General features: G+C 43.6%; 1 protein-coding gene and 1 pseudogene across 2 annotated transcripts; one reads left to right on the top strand and one right to left on the bottom strand.

The window, feature by feature from the left end:
- Positions 1-12,758: 12,758 nt before the first annotated feature.
- PCED1B (PC-esterase domain containing 1B) lies at positions 12,759-14,051 on the top strand (the record flags this gene model as incomplete). The annotated part of the gene is made up of 1 exon (XM_080704905.1): positions 12,759-14,051. The coding sequence occupies one exon, from the start codon at positions 12,759-12,761 to the stop codon at positions 14,049-14,051; it is 1,293 nt and encodes a 430-aa protein (XP_080561031.1).
- A 6,897-nt stretch (positions 14,052-20,948) lies between these two features.
- On the bottom strand, positions 20,949-25,269 carry LOC308269543 (small ribosomal subunit protein uS10-like; annotated as a pseudogene). The gene is made up of 2 exons: positions 25,260-25,269; positions 20,949-21,308 (listed from the first exon to the last, which is right to left on the bottom strand). The product of its transcript is annotated as a small ribosomal subunit protein uS10-like (transcript).
- Positions 25,270-26,085: the final 816 nt, after the last annotated feature.

Raw genomic sequence — 26,085 nt, 5'->3', positions numbered from 1 at the left:
TCTCAGAATTTGGAAGGCTAAGACAGGAGAATCGCCAGTTTGAGGACAGTCTCAGCAAATAGTTAAACTCTCATTAACCCAGCAAGACCCTGTTTTAAAATAAAAATTAAATAGTGTTAGGGATGTAACTTGGAGGTAGAATGTACCTGGGTTAAATTCTCAGTCCCACAAAATAACAATAACAACAATAATAATAACAACAACAAGAATTAGGATGCTAATGATACTGTTGCAGTGTACCCACGGGAGACAAATTGTCCAATGCCAGTTGAGTTCGTAATGGTCACACTTTATTACAGGTTCGAACCTGGACCTAAGCGCATCTGTCTCAACAGAGTTGGCAAGGGCCCCGATTCCAGCAAAAGGGGTACCTTATATACTATTTTACAACTATTTTGGGGTGTCTTATATACTATTTTACAACTATTTTGCAAGTAATTCTTATTACATCAGCCTTAACATTCTTAACATTTACAACTTCTATATTTTAAAGCAGCTACGCAAAGCACACATATTTTCCGGAAGATAGCAGGGGCACATGAGAGAGGGTCTCTTATCTAGGGTGTTTGCCCGGATACAAGGGTGGAGCTGGGTTATGGGCTGCTGCTTCCTTTCTATCTCGGGAACCTTCTTGCAAACTATTCCCACCCTGTGCCTGACTTTTTTTTTTTTTTTTAATGGAGTCAGTATTATTCAGGGCTGGGCTAAAACTCTATTAAAGCCCACTCTCTAAAAACACTCTAAATTATTAGTCACCCCATATTAATTCAAAACATCTTAACACATCTATACTATTAATTCAAACTAAAACCTCAGTATTTAATTAAAAAATGGAAAGCACAACAATGCTGCTGCCGCTGGGGAAAGGGCATAAACCAGAACTCTTTGGGGCAAATAAAGATGTGCAATCGCCTTATCACCTGCAATACTGAGAGCGGATGCACACATGGGTAAGAAATCTGAAGAAGAGAAGAAAACCAGTTAGTGTGCCTTGAAAGAGATCCACACTGGGGGAATTCGCAGAGATTGGGAAACCGCCATGGTTCCCTGGGAAGACGGCGCACTGTGTGGGAAGGGGAAGACACAGACTCAGGACAGTTTTTTTTTAACAGCGCCCCAGCCTCAAGAACTGGGAAGGACTGAGAAGTGGCCACTGAAAGAGGCGACGAGGTCTCAGCTGTGATTTAAGGACAAACGTCTTTGGTTTTCGTGGAGCAGGGACCGAGACAGTGGAAGGAGGAGTGGGTGGGAGTTCCGGGCAGGGTACGCCCAGTGTAAACCAGCTCTTACTTGTGGCCTTGGAGCCTAGAGGAGAGATAGGACTGTCCTGGAGGTGGAGTCAGAGTTTCCTTTCTTTTTTAAAGTAAGAAGTTAGAATGTGCTTAATGCTGAAAGGCAGGATCGCACTCCTGGAGAGTTAAAGAAATACAGAATGCATAATTATCCCCTCTCTGGGGGACGTACTGGAGCCTAGTCCCTGAGGATGTGGGAGGACTGGTGATCAGCGTGGAGGGCTTTTCACCGAACAGGTACACCCCGGCCTTTGCACACGCGTGGGAAAAGGGTGTGGGGTGGATAATTCTAGGAGGTAGCCTGAGCCTTGATCTTTCTGCAGACTCTCAAACGCCGGCTTCTAGGGACGGCTTGCTGTGCTCAGCTCTTGATATACAGCCTCTCTCTCTCCCTTTTTTTTTTTTTTTTTTTTGCACTGGGGATGGAACCCCGGGGCATTCTACCTCCAAGGTACACCCCTAGTCCTATTTCTTATCCTTTATTTTGAAACAGAGTCTCATTAAATTGCGGAGGGCCTCACTAAGCAGCTGAGGCTGACCATGAAGCTGCAATCCTCCTATCTCAGCCTCTCAAGTATTGGGATTACAAATTTGCGCCACCATGCTCGGCTTACAGCCTCTTTTCACCTTCGCTGTTACTCAGAGAAATAGGTGAGAATATCCCCATGTCCCTATTTTACAAAGCAAGAAACAGCCTTAGAATGTGAGCATCGTGTCCAGTGGCACTTTATTGTCTCTTGGGGTGACAGCCATATCACCACCAGCTGACAACTTCTAGTCCTGTTAGAAAGGTAATAGGTAGCCGGGCGTGGTGGTGCACGCTTATAATCCCAGCGCTTGGGAGGCCGAGACAAGGAGGATCGCACAGGTTCGAAGCCAGCCTCAGCTTGGTGAGGCTCTCAGCAACTTAGTGAGACCCTGTTTCCAAATAAATTATAAAATAGGTCTGGGAGTGTACCCCGAAGGTAAAAAGCCTCTGGGTTCCATCCCCAGCACCACAAGAAAAAAAAAAAAAAAGAAAAAAAAAAAAAAAGAAAGAAAGGTAATAGGTAGGAAGTTAGAAAATGTAGTTGTTTTTTTTCCCCCCACTACAGGGGAGTGAACCCAGGAGAATTCTACCTCTGAGCTATACCCCCAGCCTTGTTTTTTATTCCTTATTTTGAAACAGAGTCTCACTAAATTGAAGAGGGCCTCACTAAGTAGCTGAGGCTGGCTGTGAACCTGCCATCCTTCTGACTCAGCCTCGCATGTACTGAGATTACAAAGGTGCACCACTATTGATTTATTGTGGTGCCGGGGATGGGACAGAATCCAGGGTCCCACTCTTGTTAGGCAAGCACTGTACCACTGAGCTGTATCACACAGTCCTGCAAATATAATTTTATTTACTTATTTTGGTACTGGGAATTGAACTCAGAAGCATTCTACCTCCAAACTACATCCCCGGACCAATTTTATTTTTTATTTTGACGCAGGGTTTTGTTCTCTCCTATGTGGAAGCTTAGGAGTAATTGGGCTACCGGAGAGACTTCAGATAAAAAATAAACTCCAGTGGAGAAGTGAGGGGAGGAGGAGGATCAGTGAAGGAACCACAAGCCGGGCGTGGTGGCACAACACTTATAATCCCAGCATTTGGGAGGCTGATACAGGAGAATCACAGCTCATGAACAGCCTCAGCTACTTAGTGAGGCCCTTTGCAACTCTGTAGACCTTCTTTCAAAATAAAAAATACATCTGGGGTTGGAGCTCAGGGGTAGGATGTCATTGGGTTCCATCCCTAATACCGCAAAAAAAAAGGAACCACCTCCAGAGACACGTAGGTGTATGAGAATAATGTCTTATCTCAATACCCCCTAGGGGTAAAGGGGGGAGGGGAAGGAGCTAGGAGAAAGCCCACCAAGGGCCTTGTGATGTATGTCACCATAACTATTAGATTCATTATGATGTGAAACTACAGTGCACCAGTACAAGTATTAAAAAAATTAAATTGAAGCTTTTGACATTAAAAAAAAAGGATGAAACAGTCTTTCCAGTTTGCTGAGGGCCTGGCTAAATTCCAAGGCTGATCCTCTTGCATTAGCCTCCCAAGTGCCAGGATTACAGGTAAGCATTGCCACGCCCGGCTTCAAGTGTAGTTGAAATAACACCTCAAGATCATAATATAAAAGTTTGTTATAGACCATATCTGGCAAGTGAATTGCTTTGATTATTTACTTTAGGGATCTTTTTATAAAACAAGTTTTTTTGTTGTTGTTGTTGTTGTTGTTTTGTGGGTCTGGGGATGGAATCCAGAGGCATTCAACCTCCGAGCTACACCTCCTGCCCTATTTTTTATTCTTTATTTTGAAACTGGGTCTCACTGAGTTGCAGAGGGCCTCACTAAGTAGCTGAGGCTGTCCGCGAACCGCGATCCTCTGGTCTCAGTCTCCCAAATGGTGGGATTACAAGCGTGCGCCACCATGCGCGGCAAGTTTTTTTTTTTTTTATGGGGGTACTGAATAAATGGACTTAGTTTATCTTTGTTACCAAAGAAAGTACCTGCATAACATGCATCATGAACGTACATTTCATACAGATTTTCACATTTCTGGGTCTAGCCTGTTGAAAATGTTTATATTAGACTACTACTGTGGGGAAATAGGATTTTTTAAAGCTTGCTCATTTTCAGACCCAATGTGTTTGAAATTCTTTCAGTGATTTTATGTTTTAGTCTTTTTTTTTTTTCTTTTGAATTGGCGCACTGTAGTCCTGTATCTTACTAGAGTACAAGATGGTAGCGGCGTACATGCATACATTCCCCCCATTGCCGGTGATATTTATTGCAAAAGAATCACAAGTTGAAGACGTTAGCATGGTAGGAATACAAGTTGAGTATGTTTACAGTGATTCCGGCCTCTACCTGGTAAACCTGTGATTATATGAAGCCCAGAGGAAAGATCATTTTTGTAGTATACGTCACGTGCAACTGAGATCCTCAGTGTTTTTAAGGACTACTTGAATCAGCCTAGAAATATGGGCCACATGGTGAGGTTTCATGGCCTAGGGATTGGGTAGAGGAACCAAGATAGTTGCTGGGGGTGGGGGTGGAGAAAACCAGATTTGCAGAATGACCTCTGTCATAGCCCTCAATAGACAGGTATTTTCTAAATTTACAGTGAATTAAGAGGCTACAGAGCTGAGGCCTATTTAAGAGGGAGATCTTTGGGGGTAGAGAAATTAGATTTGGTCTTTCCAATGGTTATTTGACAATGATTTCTCTATTGCATTATTTACCATCATATCTCATAATACTTTTATATATTTATTTTATTTTCGTGTGTGTGTGTGGTACTGGGAATTGAACACAGGTACATCCTACCTCTTAGCTACACCCCCGCCCTATTTTATTCTTTATTTTGAAACAAGGTCTCACTAAGTTGCTAAGGCTGGCCTCAAACCTGAAATCCTGTCTCAGCCTCCCAAGTACTAGGATTACAGGTCTGTACCACCACACCCACCTCCCTGATTTAAAATAAAAAAAAATAAAAAGGGCCTGGGGTGTAGCTCCAAGGCAGAATGACCCTGGGTTTAATCCCCAGTACCAAATAAATATATTAATAGTAAGCCTGCATTAATTTTTCTACTTGGTGTTGTATGGAGGAGGAGATTTAACTGATTTGCCCATTAAAAGAGGAATCTGAAGAATCCCCAATCCGTAGGTCATTTAACTTCCCAAAGAGAAAGCCGGGCGTGGTGGCGCATGCTTGTAATTCCAGCATTTGGGAGGCTGAGACCCGCGGTCCGATTCGCAGACAGCCACAGGTACTTAGTGAGGCTCTTTGCAACTCAGTGAGACCCTGTTTCAAAATAAAGAATAAAAAATAGGGCAGGAGGTTAGCTCGGAGGTCAAATGCCTCTGGGTTCCATCCCCAGACCCCCACCCCCTCCCCCCAAAAAAACTTCTTAAAGAGAAGTTTGAACTGTTCGATCTTATTTTAAAACATATGACATGGAATTTAATTTTAGTCAAGTTTAATTTAACTTAGAAAACTAAGCAAGTGCTAAGACATAAGTAATTTAAACAAATGAGTTCATAAAAATAATTTTCTTGTTTTTACCATTCATTCAATTAAAATATAACGGTGTAACAGAACCAGGGTGGTAGTGCACGCTTGTAATCCCAGTACTTGGGAGGCTGAGGCAGGAAAATCACAGGTTCTCAGCCAGCCTCAGCTACTTAGTGAGACCCTGTCTCAAAATAAAGAATAGAAGCCGGGCGTGGTGGTGTATGCTTGTAATCCCTGCGCTTGGGAGGTTCGAAGCCAGCTGAGACCCTGTTTCCAAAAAAAACCCACAAAATAGATCTGAAAGTGTAGCCCTGAGTTAGAAGAGTTTCATCCCCAGTACCACCAAAAAAAAAAAAAAAAAAAAATAGGGCTGGAGGTGTAATTCAGAGTTAGAATGCCCCCTGGGTTCAATCTCCAGTTACTCCAAATATATCTAGATAGATAGATAGATAGATAGATAGATAGATAGATAATATAAAATAATATATTTAACAAGCTCTTAGAAAATCCAAAATATTGGTTTGATTCCAAAAAAAATGTAGCCAGGAGGAAATGAACTATGTACAGTGCCAGTACAATGTTGCACTAAGATGGTTAGTCATTTGCAAGAAACTTTTGAACTAGTTACAAGTACTTCCTACAAGTAATCAAAATAGCATCCTAATTGTTAATGATTATCTCTGTCATCTAAGACTTCTCTGCAGAGTTGGAGCAATTGGCCTATTTCATTGTTATTCTTCCACAAAACTTAACCTAATTACTATGAAACATTGATTACTGAAAAATAAATGCTCTGTTTGGTTTGTGAGGGCTATAAGGTAATAGTCCATGATTTATAATGCATGGCTTATGAAGCTACTCAAAAATTAATTATCCTCAAATGGAGAAATATAGGCAAGTTGGCTGAAAGCAATTTATTATAGCAGTAGCCATTATTAATGCATATTCCTGCCAGAGTTAACCCTAAGCCCAAATTTTACTTTGAAAATTAAAAAAAAGAAACTACTCAAAAATCATGATTTTGAGAATGAACTTTTTTCTTTTGTTTTTTGGTGGTGGGAATTGAACCCTAGGGCATTCTAGTTCAAAGCTACGCCCCCAGCCCTATTTTATTTTTTATTTAGAAATAGGGTCTCACTAAATTGCTGAGGCTGGCCTGAAACCTGTGATTCTCCTGTCTCAGACTCCCAAGGACTGACAGACTCCTACCACCAGACCTGGCTCATTAAGAAACTTTAAAAAAAAAATCCTGAATCAGACATTGCAGTCGCCCAGCGTAAGCTTGTAATCTCAGCATTTGGGAGGCTGAGATAGGAGGACTGCAGTTGGTTCACCAACAGCCTAAGCTTCTTAGTGAAGCCTTCTGCAATTTAGTGAGACCTTGTTTCAAAATAAAGAATAAAAAAAATAGGGCTGGGGGTGTAGCTCAGGGGTAGAATGCCTCTGGGTTCCACCCCTAGTACTGCAAAAACAAAACAAAACAAAAAAACAAAAAAAGGAAAAAGAAATTGCAGTTGCCCACAGCCTCGGCCTCTCCCCTGCCTCTTCTAGGATGGATGGAGATGTTTTCTTTCTTCCTTCCTTCCTTCCTTCCTTCTTTTTTTTTTTTTTTTTTTTTTTTGTGTGTGTGTGTGTGTGTGTGTTACTGGGGATGGATCCCAGAGAAATTCTTTTTGGGATGCTTCCTTTGCTCCTGTCCTTCTGCCTGGAGCTCCTCACTTGAAGTTCCTCTTTGCATACTCATTCTGAATTGAACTTCTGGAGGGAAGGGGAAGGGGAAGGGGACTGCCTTCTTACACCCATTTCTTAAGCCTCCTAGCACAGTATCTGGATCTCAGTAATTCTTATTAATTAAGTGAATGAATCTCAAGCCAGGCGTGGTGGCACAGGCTTGTAATCCCAGCATTTGGGAGGCTGAGACAGGAGGATTGCAGTTGATCATGGGCAGCCTCTGCTACTTAGTGGGGCCCTTTGCAACTTAGTGAGACCCAGTTTCAAAATATAGAAAAAATAGGTCTGGGGGTGTAGCTCGGAGGTCGAATGCCCCTGAGTTCCATCCCCAGACCCACACACACAAAAAAGAATCTCTTAAAATAGTTTCCAAAACTATATTATAGCATATAGCTTAGCATATTTGAAACGAAGAAAAAAAGCATAGGCTCAAATAATCACTGATTTGGCTATTTTCAAATTCCTTTTTATTTCTTTCCCTTTTTTTAATATATAGAAACCTGAAGGTAGAATTTATTGTCCTTTTTTAAAATCAGAGTAGATTTAACCACTCTAAAATATTCTTTCCCACTCATCCCCCTAAAGCTGTCTTTTGGTTTTATGTCGTGGTCATTCTCCTTTGAGACTGGCATCTTAGTTTAAATGAGCCTTTCCCAAAGTGGTAGACAATGGGTGCTTGGTGGTTTTGTTAATCCTTTTTTTTTTTTTTTTTTTAGGTACTAGATATTGAACCCAGGGGCATTCTACCTCTTGAAACAGGGTCTCGCTGACCCTGTTTATAAGGGGCTTCACTAAGTAGTAGCTGAGGCTGTCCTTGAACAGAGATAGTCTTGTCTCAACCTCCCAAGTGCTGAGATGACAAGCAGGAGCCACCACACCCGGTTTGTTAATCCTGTTGCTGGAGTTGACTGTGCTCTTTACCTAGAATTTCACCTGTTTGTTTCGGTTTCGGCGCCTTAGTGGCTTGGCTTCCCCAGGCACGGTCTCCTTCCCTCCCCCACCTCTTTCTCCTCAGTCCTATCTGTGTGTTCCACTGAAGAACACTGAGAAATTCTTAGGTGGATGTTTTTGTCTGATTTTGGCTCTGAGCCCTTGGAACAGCATTTGTGTGTGAAGTTTCCAGGTTAGGATACCAGGTAGCCACACTTCCTCAAACACTGAAGCTGGAGTCTACAGGATTTTGGGGGGAGGGGTATTCTAATACCTAGATCTTAACATTTTTCACATCTTTCCTGCTTGAGATTAGGAGACAAGATATCAAGTTCTCACTACCCCTCCTCCCCACATCCTGCTACTGGCAGAGTAGACAGTTGCCTGTCTATAATCAAATAGTACTGAGGCATTCTACCTCTGAGCTACGCCCCAGCCCTACCTTTTTGTTTTTGTTTTATGCTGTCCTTGCCTGTAATCCTCCTGTTTTAGCCTCCCAAATACTGGGATTACAGGTGTGCACCACTGTGCCTGGCAAATAAAATCCTTATTCACACCAAGAGCTTTCTCCTATTAGGGGTGGACTTTGGAGTAAGTTTTAGCTTTATCACTCCAATAATTTTTCTGTAAAATGGAAATAATAATTCCATAAATAGAGTACCTCATGTGTAATAGCTATTAAGTAGATAATAGTTTGTTGTGTTCAGAATCTTTCACTTGTATCATCTTGTCACAGAAGAGAGGATTCTGAGAAGCTTCCCAGGAGCTGATGGGGATGGGGTTCCGTGGGGGGGCACTCAAGTCATGACTAGCAGGTTCTTAGCCTTACATAATGGAAAAATTTCAGCACCAGCCAATCGGAGACATAGACAGTTTTATTTAGGAAAGCATAAAATATACATTCAAGGGAGACCATGGGCCCTCTCCAGAGTGAGATGCATTTGGGAGGCTCAAGGGTGGGTATGGGCCTGTGTGAGGATTTCAAGACACTTTACTGTGGTATGGTCATTTTCTGGGTCCTTTGCCTGATCATGCTCTTCATTGTCTGAATTAATCGATAAGTGGGAAGTCCCCTAAATTATACATTTCTCAATCTATATCGTATCTTTCTTGCTTAAATTATTTTGCCTATTTCCATATTTTAATTTTTATACTTAGAACCATTTAAAGATGTTGGGGTGCCAAAGATGTTGGGGTGAGTTCTCGGCTCAGGGACTCGGGGTCTGCAGGGTCCTTGGCTAAGGTGACAGAAAAGAATTTCAGCACACGCCAGTTAGAGACATAGACAGAGGTTTATTGGGGAAAAGGGGAGGAAATACACATTCAAGAGAGAATGCGGGCCCCTCACGATAAGGAAGGCATTTTGGGGAGTTCAGGGTTCTCTTCTTATAGGGGACTTTCGTGATGGGTGGGCTAGAGAAGGTATGCGAGGATGAGCTCAGTCCTGTAGTCCCAAGGCGGTTTATGGTGGGCAGGTAGTCTGGTCGGCCTTAGGGTGGATGAGCTCAGTCCAGTAGTCCCGAGGAGCTTCCTGATCGTCTGGTGGTCTGGTCAGCCTTAGGGTGGATGATCTTGGGTTGATTGGGGTCCTCATTCATTGATTGATGGATAAGCTAGGATATCCTAAATTATAGGTTTTTCTCAGAAATATTGTTAACTCTAGGATCTACAGGTTTCCCCGAGAATTTATGGTAGAGTCAGGCCTGGGAAAGAGAATTGGTTTGTGGACTAGAGGCTGAAGCGCTTCAGCTCCAGGTTCTTATATCAAAGTTATATTTTTACTTTTCCTTCCTGTCTGTGTCCATTCTACCTACTTATTCCTTCTATCCTACATCAAAACCACAATTATGAATTTGAAACCAGGCGTGGTGGCGCACGCTTGTAATTCCAGCCTTACAGAGGCTGAGACCAGAGGATCACGGTTCACAGACAGCCTCAGCTACTTAGTGAGGCCCTCTGTAACTCAGTGAAACCCGGTTTCAAAATAAAGAATAAAAAATAGGGCAGGGGGTGTAGTTCGGAGGTCAAATGTCCCTGTGTTCCATCCCCAGATCTGGAAAAAAAAAAAAAGCTGAATTTGTAGTTTAATGATAGCTACCTATCCAGAACTATTAAAATGTTTATTAATGCATAAAATCTTACAACTATCAAGCTCCTGTGGATTTTAATGGCTTCTGTTTAAGTCCATGAAGTAGAAGCCATGTTTCTCCCCAGTGGACATTTGAGATCTGTGAACAGTACTAAACAGTGCTGAAGTGGTTTCTACCTTTTAGTCATCCTTGAAGGCGAGTCAGAAATGGCAGCTTGAAATAAACATAACAAGCAGTTTTGAACATGAGCTCAACAACCTTTAACATTTCATCCAATGTGCTGGAAAGAAAACACTTTTTCTTTGCTTCTTGGTTTGTCCCTGGGGGACTGTAAATTAAAGGATATAGATTAGCAGGAGAAAAGACTCAATTTTAGTTCACATTTCCGCGCAAGGAATGTGGTGGTGGGGGGACTCCACAAAGTGGTCAGGTTTAGGGGGTTATATACTTTGTTGTTGTTTTGTGTACTGGGGATTGAGCTAGGAGGGTTCTACCTCACAGCTACAACCCCAGCCCTTTTTATTTTCATATAGCCTCTTGCTAAGTTGCTGATGCTGGCCTTGAACCTGTTATCCTCCTGTCATCTCTCCAAGTACTAGGATTATAGGCATGTGCCACCATCCCTCACTGGGGTTTATATAATTTATTTTATTTATTTGTGTGCTGCTAGAGATGAAACCTAGGGGGCATTCTGTCTCCTAGCTAACAGCCTCATTAAATTGTTGAGGACCTCACTAAATTATTGAGGCTGGCTTTGAAACACGTCATTTTTTTGTCTCAGCCTCCCAAGTTTTGGGATTAGAGAGGCATGCACTCAATTTATACATTTAACAAATGGGTTTCAAGAAAGCTGGGAAATAAACAGGGAGAGTTAGTGGAGGATAGGGACTGTTGCAGTGTGGTCTGTTTATGTAGCACCATCTTGGTGTCAACTCTGGTCTTCATTGCTGACAGCCTGGCAGGTGGGTGTTAGGTGATAAAAGTTCTTTTTCTCCCTAGCTGGGGGAGGGGGTGTCACTTTCCTCCAAGGAAAAAGGCAGATAAAGGAAGGTCAGACAAATAAATATTTTTACACTAAAATTTTTTATGAAGCTGGGCAGGCGTGGTGGCGCACACTTGTAATCTCACCATTTGGGAGGCTGAGACAGGAGAATCGCAATTCATGGACAGCCTCTGCTACTTAGTGAAGCCCTTTGCAACTCATTGAGACCCTGTTTCAAAATAAAGAATAAAAAATAGAACTGGGAGTGTAGCTCAGAGGTAGAATACTCCTCTGTTTCAACCCCAGTACCCAAAAATGTGTGTGTGGGGGGGTGTTACTAGGAATGGCCCTGGGGAGCACTCTATCTCCAAGCTACATTCCCAGACCATTTCATTATTTCATTTCTTCTTTTCTTTTGGTACAGGGGGTGGGGCCCAGGGGCTTTCTACCGCCAAGCTACACCTCCAGCTCTATTTTTTATTCTTTATTTTAAAACAATGTCTCACTAAATTGGGGCGTGCCTCACTAAGTAGGTAAGGCTGTCCAGAACTTGCAATCCTTCTGTGTCAACCTCCCAAGTACAGAGATTACAAGAGAGTGCCTGCCACCTTGCCCTGCTTAAAGTAAAAATTGAAAATGAAAAGAACTAAAAGATGGGGGGAGGGGCTCAGAAACCTCTACCTATTGAGTCCCAGTTTAAAGTAATTCTTATATCAAATTACATATTTGGGGGTGGTATATTCTGATCCTTTTCAAATGGAAGACAAAGAATGTAGCTGAATTCTGAGTTTTATCTTGATTTTTTTTTTTACGGTATTTTCTTACCTGGGACATATACTCTCTTACCGATTGCATTTCATTTAATTCTTTTTAAGTTCTAAAACGACATATAAAATTATAAGGATATTTACACAAAAAAGGTAAGGCAAGTCACTCATAACCCGACTCTACTAAAAACTATGACGTTAACGTGATATTAACAGATTTCCCCGCAGTGCTGTCTCTGTGCATCTACTTTAGTTCCAGTGATATGGGCACACAATGTACAATATAGCTTTTTCAACTTAAGACTATATCACAAACACTCTAGGCTCTTGCTTCATCTCGGTCTGCATTATTTAACAGCTGCAAAATTCACCTAACCTTTTGTTTTGTTTTGTTTTTTTGGTAGCACTGGGAGTTGAATCCAGGGCCTCCCACATACTAGGCGAGCGCTCTACAACTGAGCCACATCCCCAGCCCTGTTTTAAATTTTTAAACTTAGAGCCTGCTAAGTTGCTGTAGCTGTCCTGGAACCGGCCTCAGCCTCACAGCCATGCCTTTGTGCCTAGCGGCTTCCGGATTGTGAAGAGGCGTCCCGCTGTTACCTCGGGGCTAGGGCAGTTTCCTAGGTCTGGCCCCTCCCGACTGGGTGGAGCCTGATCTCCCCAAAGCAGCTGCAGCAGTTCAGAGGTCAAGGCCCAGGCGGAACTACTACGGGACCACCTGGGCTTTGGGCTCCCTCCCTCCCGGCCCCACCCCCCACTCCGGGGAAAGCCGGCCATGCGGGCGCCCGGGACCCACTGCCCGCCGCTCCCGGGACTCCCTCGCAGGGGGGGCCCCTCCCAGCCCTCTCTTCTTCTGTCCTAGCAGCCCGCTGCCCCACTGCGTGCACGGGAAGGAGCTGCGCTGCGCGCCCCCGGGCACCATGGCTTACCTACTGGCCTCCGAGGTACAGCAACTGCTTCACAACAAATTCGTGGTCGTCTTGGGGGACTCCGTGCAGAGGGCCGTGTACAAAGACCTGGTGCTCCTGCTGCAGAAGGACTGCCTGCTGACGACCAAGCAGCTCCGGGCCAAGGGGGAGCTGACCTTCGAACAGGACACGCTGGTGGCGGGGGGCCAGCTGGACTCCCTGCACAATGGCGTCCACTACCGCGAGGTCCGCCAGTTCTGCTCTGAGCACCACATGGTGCGCTTCTACTTCATCACGCGCGTGTACTCCGAGTACGTGGAGGACGTCTTGGCCGAGCTGCAGTCGGGCGAGCACGCCCCGGACCTGGTCATCATCAACTCCTGCCTCTGGGACCTCTCCAGGTACGGCCAGTCCTCCTGGAAGAGCTACCTGCGGAACCTGGAGAACCTGTTCGAGCGCCTGGGCCAGGTGCTGCCCGAGTCTTGTCTCCTGGTGTGGAACACCGCCATGCCTGTGGGGGACAAAGTCTACGGGGGCTTCCTCCCACCGCACCCCCCGCCCTGGCCCATCCCGCTGCGAGACTTCCTGGTCCAGGCCAACTTCTACAGCTCTACCGAGGCAAATAAGCACGGCTTCGACGTGCTCGACCTGCACTTCCATTTCCGCCATCGCGCCTGGAAGCACCTGCAGTCGGACGGGGTGCACTGGAACGAGCACGCGCACCGGCAGCTGTCCTTCCTGCTGCTGGCGCACGTGGCCGAGGCCTGGGGCGTGGAGCTGCCCTGCCGCAGCCCGCCCCGCACCCCGCGAGGCTCGCCCCCCGGGGACGCCCCTGCGTGGCAGTGGGAACAGGGGCAGCCCCACGCGGCCTCACCCCTGGGCTCGTCCCCGCCGCCCCCCAAGCGCCGCTCGCTGCTGGGGTCTCCACCCGCCCACCTTCGCCTGCGCCCGCTCCTGTCCCCGCCGCCCCCGCTCCTCCTGTCCCCGCCGCCCCCGCCCCCCTTCCCCTGCTATCTCCAAGATAACGATTTTGCCTCAGACCATTTTTTCCAGTCAGATCAATTTTATTTCCATTCAGATGTCCCTTCCCCTCCCCAGACAGAATTTGCCTCTGAAGCTGACTTTACCTATGGCCCCCAGCCGCCTCCGCCCGGCTTCCCCTCGCCCTGCTACAAGCAGCGGGCCCCAGTGGTGTACCGGGGCTTCCCCCGGTACTGTGCCCCAGCCCCCTATATGCCCTGGAGAGGGCGGCCCAGGCGGTCAAAAAGATGGGCTCCGATCCGTCCAGAGTCGAGGCCGCAGTAGGCCCCGAGGTTCGGCCGCATCCCCGCACTACCTTCAATTAAGACGTCCATGGCGTGGACGTCTTGGCCTTACCCTGCTGTTCGATTGAGGGCAGAGGAGAGCTGTCTGACCCGTTCTTTTTTTGTGAGTGTGGTACCAGGGGTTGGGCCCAGAGGCTTTGTACCTCTGAGCCACACCCGCAACCTTATTTTATTCTTTATTTGGAAATAGGGTCTCACTGAGTAGCAGTCTGACCCATTCTTGTTACCTGACCATTATTCCTGCCTCCCTGTTCCCTCTTCTTTTTGCCTTTTTGTAAAAACGAAATTGAAATATAAAAATTGTCTCACAAAAAAGTGGTTTGGGATTTTTTGTGTGTATTTAGTGGATGCCTCTTCCTGCAGACAAGCAGTTAGCTCTGTAAGAACAAGGATAGTTTCTGCTTTTATGAATAGTTGTGACATCAACTAGGTAAACTATTCAAAGTAGTTTGTTTAATAAGTTATTCTGAGGGTTTCCATAAGTGGATCTGAATCCTTTCAAGTAAGCAAAAGAATAACTTTTTTTCCCAGAGATTTTCTAAGAATCGTTGAATTTAGAACTAGGAAAACTAAAGACAAAACATAACTGACATTACAGAAACTGAGTCCAAGAAAAGATGATTGATTGACTTGTTCCAGGTTGCACAGAAAACCATTCCTCCACTAGTCTTTCTTGTCTTCAATTGACATTAACTTTCAAAACTCAGGATTAATTTGTACCACAGCAATATCAAACCAAGAAGGAAAGTCCACCAAACATGGTCTTACTATGAAAATGATAGCAAAACCCTTACAGCTCTGTAACCTTCTGGGTAACCTATTTGTTAGATGTGTGATAAATCATGTCACCTCTGAGCAAAAAGGTGATGGTATGCTTGTGACCGATTCCTTAAAGAGTCCTGACTTTTGGACTACAGAAAATTACATAAATACAAGCTGCTCCCCCACTTTTTTGTGCACTAGGGATTGAACCCAGTTATACCTCCAAGATATACACTGAGCCCATGTATGTGTGTGTGGGGGGGTATTGGAGGTATTCTACCTCTGAGCTATACCCCTGGTTTTACTTTATTATTTTATTTTGAAACAAAGCCTCCTTAGGTTGATGAGAGTTTCACTACTTGCTGAGGCAGTCCTTGAACCTGGAATCTTCCTGTTTTAGTCTCCCAGGTACTAGAATGACAGGCATGTGCCACCATGCCCCGTTAACCCCAGCCCTTTTTCTTATTTTTCATTTTGAAACAAGGTCATGCTAAGTAGCTGAGGCAGTCCTTGAACCTGGAATCTCCTGTCTCAGCATCCCAAGTACTGGGATTAAAGGCATATGCAGCATGTCTGCTAGTAAACTAATGACAATGTGAGTCACCATCATAGAATAAAGCTACAGGTGAGAGACTGCCCAATCCATAATCTCATCTATCTCAACTCTGACAGATGGTTTTATCCCTTACTCTGTTTTGTAGGAATGATAACATCACTAGGACTTTAAATGCCAGGCCCTTTGTCAAGAGGAAGTAGTGAAATGTTAATACTTAGATAAAACACTCAAAACAGGATGTGACTAAAATCTTCTGAATAATAGGATTCTATATCAAGTTGATTTGACTGATTTATAGGCCCCCAGTACCACCATCCCTACATGACAAGGGTAAGGAAATATCCTGCAAAAATAAAGTTCAGGAAAACACAAGAAATGGATGGAATCGGATAGCTATGGAAATAAAACACATAGCTTTTAATCCACTGAAAGAAAAGAAGGCCTTTATGTCAGCTACCTTCATGTCGAAGACCCAGTGTTGAGCACTTACTAACCAGTGTGACATTTAATCTTTGTAGCTCACCTGCAGGAACTGTTGAAACAGCATGATGATGACCTTTTACGACCCTAGAAAGATGATGTCTACAAGTCAGAAGTTGCCAGACTGCCCTAGCGTCGTCAAGAGAGAGGGCCACATTTGGCCATGGGGATGTTCCGTTGTACCAGATTCAGTAACCTCAGCCTTCAAGGTCTGGCTTAACGTGGAACATTTAACAAGTGGCTTAACGCTTCCCAAGCAGCATTTAGCTGCTGCTCAGAGCAAGTCACTAAGTGCTTTTATTTCCAGGAATAAACCAATAAATTGGTGGTGTGGTTGACCTTTCTCTAGTGAGTTAGGTTAATACCCCTTATCCCTTCTTAATCTAATCATGTCTGATAAGCCAAGGAGAATGAGTTCCTAGACATACAATGCTGAGAAGCAGACACTGATGAATCTATCATATCATGGATTAAATTGCTCCTACCACCCAACAACGGTTCTCTCTCAAGGGGGGTGCAGGTAGATTTGGATATGGCCGATCTTCTTTCATATCCATATTAATTTCTTGTGGCTGCTGTAAAAGATACCACAAACTTGATGACTTAACATACATTTACTCTTAGAGTTTGAGGTCAGAAGTCTGATATCAGTTGGGCATGATGGCACACACTTGCAATCCAAGTACTTGGGAGGCTGAGATAGGATTGCAAGTTTGTGGCCAACCTCAGCTGCTTAGTGAGGCCCTCCACAACTTAGTAAGACCCTGTTTCAAAATAAGGAATAAAAAATAGGATTGGGGGTGTAGGTCAGAGGGAGGATGCCCCTGGGTTCAATCCCCAGTACAACACACATACACACACACACACACACACACACACACACACACACGTCTGAATCCATTACTCTGAAATAAAATTCTTTACCCTGTGCTGGCTTAATGACCAGGCTTCTGCCTGCTCCCACAGGGTTATCTTCTGAAGCCTTCTTCATTCTTTATACTTTCAACCACACGACTAACTCCTGTTCATGCAGCATGTCAAGCTCTTCTTGTCTTTGCCCTTTCTCTTTGCCTGAAATGTTCCACATGCCCGTCCTTTGGGATCTTTGATATCTAACTCTGTCCTTAGTTCTTACTTCAAAGTCACGTCCTAAGAAGAACTCCATGACCATTCAATCCAAAAGTGCTGTTAGGATCTATTACAGCACTCTGCTTTCTTTGTATTTTTTTCCCCACTCAGCAATGGCTTTTTCTCCTTCCTTCCTTCCTTCCTCCCTCCCTCCCTCCCTCCCTCCCTCTCAAGTGACTGAGGGTCTCACTAAGTTGCTGAGGCTGGCCTTGAACCTGCAATCCTGTCTTGGCCTCCCAAGTACTGAGATTACAGGCATGTGCTAACCTTCCTGGCTCTGGCAGTGGCTTCAATAATTGCTTCTAGCCAGAGATGGTGGTGCATACTTGTGATCCCAGTACTTGGGAAGCTGAGACAGGAGGATCACAGGTTCGAAGCCAGCCTCGACAATTTATTGAGGCCCTTCACAACTAAGAAATAAAATTAGGTTTGGGGTTTAGCTCAGAGGTAGAACGCTCTGGGTTCAATCCCCAGTGCCACAATAATAATAATAATAATAATAATAATAATAATAATAATAATATATAATAATAGTCTCTTCCTCCAGAATGAAAGCTCCGTGAGTTTTGCTCCCTGTTGAATTCCCAGTGCCTAATACCACAGTGGCTGGCTGCAAAGATATGTTTAAGTGTATTAGCTTTAATTAAAAGTACAAAAATATCCTTCATGTTGTATACTCAATTAAGAGAGCATTTGTATTAAAGTTGAGCAGCACTGGATTACTTTTCTTCAGGAAATTATCTACTGAACTCTCCCATAACTTTACCTACGTCATCCTGGCTGGCTACCCTCTTCCACCTCCCTGGGCCGACGCCCCAGCCACTGGGGTGGGAGCCTGAGCGCACACTGAGGGATGCTTCCGTGATGAAGCTGGCGTTCAGCTTCCTACGTATCCCGGCCTCCCCCCAGCCTAGGGCTTTCTTCTTTGCCCACTTTTCACTATTGTCGTGTTGCTGCTTAAGTTCGGAAATCTAAGCAATGCCATCAAGCTTTTCTCTGATAAAAAAGAGTCAAAATGATTCAGGATTTATGAGAAAAACGATTTCCCTATTGTTATGACTGCAAATGCAGGGTTCGTTTCGCCTGTTCTCCAGCCCCGTAAAATGACAGCACTCGGAGCTTTTCACGCTTGATACTTGTCAAGTTTTCTGGAAAGAAGAAAAAAAAAACAAGTAAAATTAATGATCAAGTCGACATTATCCAAGCAGTATGTTTCTCACAAGATTATATAATAATGTGTTATACTATAGACCAAAACTTTGAAGCTTTAACTCTTCAAGTACACAATTCTATAAGTACAAAGAAAGCAAGGCCCAGTACTTGGAAACAGATGGAACCGTACATGGAGCCACAGGAGGCCGGCCAGTCCACCTCCACCGGTCGGCCACACAGCTCCCCTTGCCAGGAGGCCACATTCACATTAGATGTTGGAGTTGTGCAAAGTGGGAGGTCTTTTTTTTGATAACTATATGCTCATGAATTCTGCAAAGGTAAGTTGTTTTGAAAACAGACCATTAAGACTCATGTCAGAACCAGGTGTGGTAGCAAGGGCCTGTAAACCCCAGGAGAGTGACAAAGGATGATTGCTTGAATGCATGAGTTCAACAACAGCCTGAAGCCGGGCGTGGTTTCGCATGCTTGTAATCCCAGCATTTGGGAAACTGAGGCAGGAAGAACATGGTTTGCGGACAGCCTCAGCTACTTAGTGAGGCCCTTTGCAACTCAGTGAGACCCTGTTTCAAAATAAAGAATAAAAAATAGGGCTGGGGTGTAGCTTGGAGGTCAAATGTGCCTGGGTTCCATCCCTGGTACCATTAAAAAAAAAAAAAAAAACAGCCTGGGCAACATGGTGAGACATTGTCACTAAATAAATAAATAAGCTGGGCATGGTGGCACACACTTGTAATCTCAGCATTTGGGAGGCTGAGATGGGAGGACTGAGCAGGTTCAAAGCCAGCTTCAGCTACTTAGTGAGGCCCTTTGCAACTCAGTGAGACCCTGTTTCAAAATAAAGACTTAAAAAAAAAAGGCTGGGGATAGCTTGGAGGTAGAATGCCCCTGGGTTCCATCCCTAGCACCATAAATAAATAAATAAATAAATAAATAAATAAATAAATAAATAAGGTTACAGGTGTGAAGGTGGTGCATACCTGTAATACCACTAGTTGGGAGGCTGAGACAAGATTGGATGTTCGAGGCCAGCTTCTGAAACTTGGTAAGACTCTGTTAAAAAAAAAAAAAATTGGAGCCGGGCATAGTGGCGCACGCTTGTAATCCCCGCATTGGGAGGCAGAGACAGGAGGATCACACAGGTTTGAAGCCAGCCTCACTGGCTTAAGAGACCCTGTTTCCAAATAAAAACATAAAATAACATAAAAAACATAAAAACATAAAATAACATAAACAAAACATAAAAGGTCTGGGAGTGTAGCCCAGAGGTAGAAGGGTTTCCAGGAACCCCAGTACCACCAAAAAAAAAAAAAAAAAAAAAAAAGGCTGGGCGTCGTAGTGCATGCTTGTAATCCCAGCATTTGCCAGGTCAAGACCAGAGGATCATGGTTTACAGACAGCCTGAACTACTTAGCGAGGCCCTTTGTAACTCAGTGAGACGCTTTCAAAAATAAAAAAGACTAAAAAATAGGGCTGGGGGTGTAGCTTAGAGGTAGAATGCCCCTGGGTTCCATTCCTGGTACAACAACAACAAAAATTAAAAAAGGTCTATGGGTACAGCTCAGAGTTAGAATGTTCTTGGCTTCAATCCCTAATTGAGAGAGAGAGAGAGAGAGAGAGAGAGAGAGAGAGAGAGAGAGAAAGAGAGAGAGAGGCTTATAATGGAGAAAGGATTTATCATTGTTTTAAGCTATTGAACATTTTTTCTAGAAACAATAATACGATTTCAGGAAAAGTTTCTATTACTGCATTCTTAGTTTATAGTTATAGCTTTTTCATAAGACTTTACCTCTCAAACTTTTCAGAACCATTTCCTGAAACATGGCCCTTTGGACCATAATCTTTTCTGCTTATGCTTATGCATTCTTTGTTTTTTTTTTTTTTTTTTTTTTGCAGTACTGGGGATGAAACCCAGAGGCATTCTACCTCCGAGCTACATATCCAACCCTATTTTTTATTCTTTAGTTTTTGAAACAGGGTCTCACTGAGTTGCAAAGGGCCTCACTAAGTAACTGAGGCTGTCGGAGAACCAGGATCCTCCTGTCTCAGCCTCCCAAATGCTAGGATTACAAGCCTGCGCTCTCACACCTGGCTTCTGCTTCTGCATTCTATAAGCAAAGATGCTTCCAAAACGATTCATTCTATAACTGTCTTATGTGGAACTTTACAATGACGTGTGTGTGTGTGTGTGTGTGTGTGTGTGTGTGTGTGTGTGTGTGTGTTTTACAGGGGACTGAACCCAGGGCACTACCCTTACCTTTTATTTTTATTATGCGGGTCTTGCTATGTTGTTGAGGCCATTCTTTGGCTGCAGTTTCTCCTGTCTCATCTTCCCATGTGGGATCTTTTGTGGATATATTTTGGGAAATATTTTTCCAGTGAATGTCAGACAAAATAGTGAAGGTAAGCGAACTAGAAGAAAATAAAGGTTTGTGAGATGTATGACTACAATGCACCAATAATAATTTAAAAATGTTTGTGAGTGACATCTGATATATGAAACCCTTTTCTTTTGTGGTACTGGGGAGTGAATCCATTCTTTTTTTTTTTTTTTTTTTGGTGGTACTGGGGTTCCTGGAAGCCCTTCTACCTCTGGGCTACACTCCCAGACCTATTTTATATTTTTGAAACAGGGTCTTTTAAGCCAGTGCGGCTGGCTTTGAACCTGCGCGATCGTCCTGTCTCCGCCTCCCAAGCGCGGGGATTACAAGCGTGTGCCACCACGCCCGGTTTCTTTTTTCTTTTTTAACAAGTGGCAACCAGTTTATTAAAATTGCTGACTTAGGCATCTGCAATGGTAACTTCAACCTCCACTCCTGGCTCAGTACTGATGGAAGTAATTTAACAATCGCAGAACGGCTGTGTAAGTCAATTAGTTGCTTGTGGATTCTCATCTGGAAGTGATACCATGTCCTAGAGCCTTCACCATAAGATATTTTTCTGGTCCCTTCACTTTGAGGTTTTTTCCTTTGACATCTCTGATCAAATCAACACACACCTTTTTCAGCGACTTCACGTTGCGGCTGGTGAGGGTAATTCTGATTTGGTGAATTGCAACCTCTGGTCCCACGGGTGTCTTTCCAGTATCTTTAAAAGCCGTGGTTAAGCCGGGCGTGGTGACGCACACTTGTAATCCCCACACTTGGGAGGATGAGAAAGGCGGATTATACAGGTTCAAAGCCAGCTTCAGCTACTTAGTTAAGTTCTCAGCAACTTAGTGAGACCCTGTTTCCAAATAAAATATAAAATAGGTCAGGGAGTATAGCCTGGAGGTAGAAAGCCTCTGGGTTCCACCCCCAGTACCACCAAAAATAAATAAATAAATAAAATTAAAAGCCATGGCTATGGCACTGCTTCCTGAAGGAATTGCTCCTCAGCACAAGAGAACAGCGGGGAGTCAGGAGAGGGAGGGCAGAAAGAACACTCACAGCCGCTCACCCTCTGAAAGAAAGCGATATGAATCCATTCTACCTCCGAGCTACACCCCCAGCCCTATTTTTTATTCTTTATTTTGAAACAGGTTCTCACTAAGTTGTAGAGGGCCTCACTAAGTAGCTGAGGCTGGCCATGAACCATCCTCCTGTCTCAGCCTCCTAAGTACTGGGATTACAAACGTGTCACCATGCCTGGCATGAAGCCCTTTTCTAATGTAACACTGTAATAATCTGTCTCTAGTTACAAGTTAATATTTGTTAGGTAAGCCTGGAACACTTGTGGGAAGGGTTAATTAGCCAACATGGGTTGAAATGTTCCTCTAGGGTTGGGGAAATGCTGGGGCAGCCTCTTGGGTAATAAATTCTAGAGGGAGTCCAGCCCAGCCTGCAGAGTATGTTTTGCAGTTGGAGGAGTTCCAGCCTGGGAGTTGAGGTCTGGCCCAAGGTTGCATAATATCCCAAGATGCATGCTAGTGGAACATGGTAATTGGAAATAGAGAATAAATTATAGTCTGAAGACAATTGGAAAGTCATTCAATAGCAGCTTCTTCCAACACTCCAGCACAATACCATCAGGAGCAGCCTCCTATCCTGAGAAAGGCCTGTCTTAGGAGAACCTGAGCACCCGATGGAGCTGCTGGCAGAACCCCTGGTGCCAGAGACAACCAGGCCGCGTGTGCGACAGCTGATGTGTGGCCTCTTGAACTTGGCTTCTTACCTTCACTTCTTGCCCCTGTCACTAAATAGCACGGACTAATTATTAATCTTATATTTTATCTCAGCAATTGTGTCACTCTATCAGGTTGGTCTTCCCTTAGTATCCACTCCAGCTCTAGCTGCACCGGTGTTAAGGTAATGGTTAAGAACTTCCCTGTACACCTCACCTCCTGGGACCCTGTTCAGGCACCGTAGCTGCAAACCTCCCAAGTCTTGATGTAGCGTGCCCAGATTGGGGCCCTAGTAAATTCTCAGAAGATGAAGACCACACATTGAAAACCATTACTCTAAGTTTCTCCACCTAAAAGTATACAATTTTTTAAAAAGAAGTTTATTAAAAAGATAGAAATACAGAAAATAGTTACAGCCCTATGCCACAACGGCATGAGCGGGGAGGGTGGCCCGGGCCAACTCACAACTCCCCAAAAGTATATAAATTTAAACGTAGGTTATGGCCATATACCACTCATAGCCATATCTACTTTTAACCATTGTTAACATTTTACCATATTTCTTTTCTGAAGTAGGTTTTTGTTTTGTTGATTTTTGGTACTGGAGATTGAATCCAGGGCCATTCTACTTCTAAGCTACATTCCAAGCCCTAATTTAATTATTTTTGTGGTACTGGGGATTGAACTCAGAAGCATTCTACCTCAGAGCTACACCCTCAGTCTTTTTTTTTTTTTTTTTTTTTTTTATACAGTACTGGGGATGGAACCCAGGACATTCTACTTCCAAGCTACACACTCAACCCTATTTTTTATTCTTTATTTTGAAACGGTCTAAGTTGGGAAGGACCTTATTAAATAGCTGAGGGTACCTGCCAATCTGTAATTCTCCTGTCTCAACCAACTAGTACTGGGATTACAAGTGTTTGCCACCATGCCCAGCTCCTATTTTTTATTTTTATTTTGAAACAGGGTCTCACTATGTTGATGAGAGTCTCACTGCTTGCTGAGCCTGTCCTCAAACCTGCTATCCTCCTGTCTCAGCATTTCAAGTACTGAAGTATGCACAACCACGCTCAGATAAATGTGTGTGTGTGTGTGTGTGTGTGTGTGTGTGTGTGTGTGTCACTAGATATTGAATCCAGGGGCATTCTACCTTCAAGTTACACCCCCCAGACCTGTTTTTATTTTTATTTTTGAAACAGGGTATTGATAGATTGATGAGAATCTATTTGCTGTGGCTGTACTCAAACCTTCCTGTCTCAGCCTCCCAAGTGCTGGGATTACAAGCATGTGCTAACTTGCCTGGCTATGTAATTTTTATTTTGAAACAGGATCTTGCTAGGATCTTGAAGTGTTTTTGGGTAGAATGCTTCACAGATGAGGCAGTGGGCTCACATTATACACAACAGGAGGTGCATAAGCTGGTTTCCCAGTCTTAGTGCTAATACTGGTCACCACGTAGGAAGGGAGGCAGCCGGAAGCCTCTGTCTTAAGTTACGGTTTTTCATGTTTAACTAGCAAGGGTAATATGTTGGAACCATGTAAATATTCCAGTTCATCTTCAATCCTTCACTTAATTTTTTTTGTGCCTATTGGTATTCTTGCTTGAAATAATGATTTCATTAGGGGTGGAAAAACGATGATTTTTAAAAATTTTACCATTTTTTCAATACCTTAACTCATTCTTTTGTAAGGAGATTTTTTTTCCTCCATCAACCAAAGCTGTCTGATTTCCCTAAAATATACGTCCTACAAAAAACCCTGGCTATCAGGAAGTATGACAATGGATGTAACTGGATTCTCCTTCCCAATTACCTAGAGTTCTACCAACAAGGACCCAGGCACAAGGAAAGAGATATGATCCTGGTCATCTGAAATGTGGGTCTGGATAGAAGCTAGGGCACTGAAACAACCGCGGAGCCCTAGTAGCAACACTGGGAAATAAACTCTAGCTAGACTGGCAGCAAGGACTTAGAGCAGGAGGTGCTCATCCCATCGAGAGAGGGTGAGAGGTGGCACTTTTGAGGGTGGGAAAGAGCCTATGGCCAGTGATTAAGACTCTATAAATCTAGTCCAAAGCCAGTTAATAGTAGATATTAAAAGTGAGGGGAGAGCCGTGCATGGTGGCTCATGCTTATAATCCCAGCATTTGGGAGGCTGAGACCAGAGGATTGCAGTTCATGGACAGTCTCAGCTACTTAGTGAGGCCCTCTGCAACTCAGTGAGACCCGGTTTCAAAATAAAGAATAAAAAGTAGGGCAGGGGGGTGTAGCTCGGAGGTCGAATGCCCTTGGGTTCCATCCCCAGACCTGCAAAAAAAATAAAAATAAAAAAATAAAAAGTGAAGGGAAAACTCCTTTGCATAGGAATTCATCCTCACCATGAGGCTGTATCTTTCCTAACCAAACAATATATGTTTAGACACTGAAGCAAGGGGATTTATGTTTCTATGTGAGTTGGGAAATGATATGCTGATCTCTTATTCACTTATGGGCAAATGCATATTTGTTAGCTCAATAAAATGGGTTGTTTTTTTTTTTTCATGTGCTAGGCAAGATATTAAATTTTCATGGCTAGAGATAAAATTTAAATAAGAAAGCCATATTACATAAGAATAGTTGAGGAAATTGCTACTGGGGTGAATTAACTTAATGCTTCACCAAGTAAAATTTCTTAATACTGTGGTCTCAAACCTTTCCACTGAAATACTTCTCATGATGGAAGAGACTGAACCTACATGTAAAGCCAGTCTGCCTATAACTATCACCCCTAGTATTACATTTATTTCAAGCTCCACAGGAAAATACTAACTGAAATTCTACATTCACTCCCTACAATATCGTTTGTTTTTGCAACTTCCTTCAACATATCAAGTAAAGTCAGTGCTACAGAAATACAGTGGTGTTTGAGTGAAACAGGAAGACGATAGGACCTTCCTCATAAAATTATTATTATGATACCAACTGAGCCGATACTTACAAACGCCTTACAGCTGGACATGGCAACGCACACCTGTAACTCCAGTACTCGGGAGGCTGAGACTGGAAGATCTCAGATTCAAGGCCAGACTCAGTGATTTGGGAAGAACCTCAGGACCTTAGTGAGACTCTATTTTAAAATTAAAAAAAAAAAAAAATAGGGCTGGGTGTGTAGCTCAGAGGTAGAATGCCCCTGAGTTCAATTCCCAGGACCCCCCACCCCCAACACACATACAAAATAGGGCTGTGGGGCTGGAGGTGTGACTCAGAAACAGAATGCCACTCAGTTCAATCTACAATGGGGAAAAAAATAATAAAATAAAGCCCTTAAAAATGTAATTGGCAAGCAGTAAGTACTATAAAAATATTGGTTAATTAAAATGAAAGATTTATCTCATGTTTATCTTATTGTTTTAACTACTCCCATGTAATAGCCACCTAAGTAATGCTGAGTTAGGAAAAGGATATAAGAATGGCGGGAAATGGCTTGAAGCCCAAGACGTTGGCAGAGGACAGACAGAGAGGCCAGGCTGGTTGGGGCAGACATTTAACAAACATTTCAGATCACCAGCCACCAACCCAGTGCCACAGTCCTATGCAGCAGGACTGTGGAATGGATAAGCATTTGTTGAGATAATACAGATAGTAGTTCTTAAACTACTTCCATCAGAGGCACCTGAGGTATTTGTTAAAAATGCAGTGTGAGGCCCCATTCTAAATATGCAGTTAGAGCCCTAGATTGAATCCAGGAACCAGGATGTCAGACATTCTCCAATCCCTATGTAACTAGAATATGAAGACTACTGTTACTGTCCTTTTCTCTTTATAAGAATTTTTT

Source organism: Muscardinus avellanarius, assembly GCF_963383645.1.
Source record: "Muscardinus avellanarius genome assembly, chromosome: 11".
Lineage (NCBI taxonomy): Eukaryota > Metazoa > Chordata > Mammalia > Rodentia > Gliridae > Muscardinus > Muscardinus avellanarius.
This window is presented reverse-complemented; position numbering and strand designations above follow the sequence as displayed.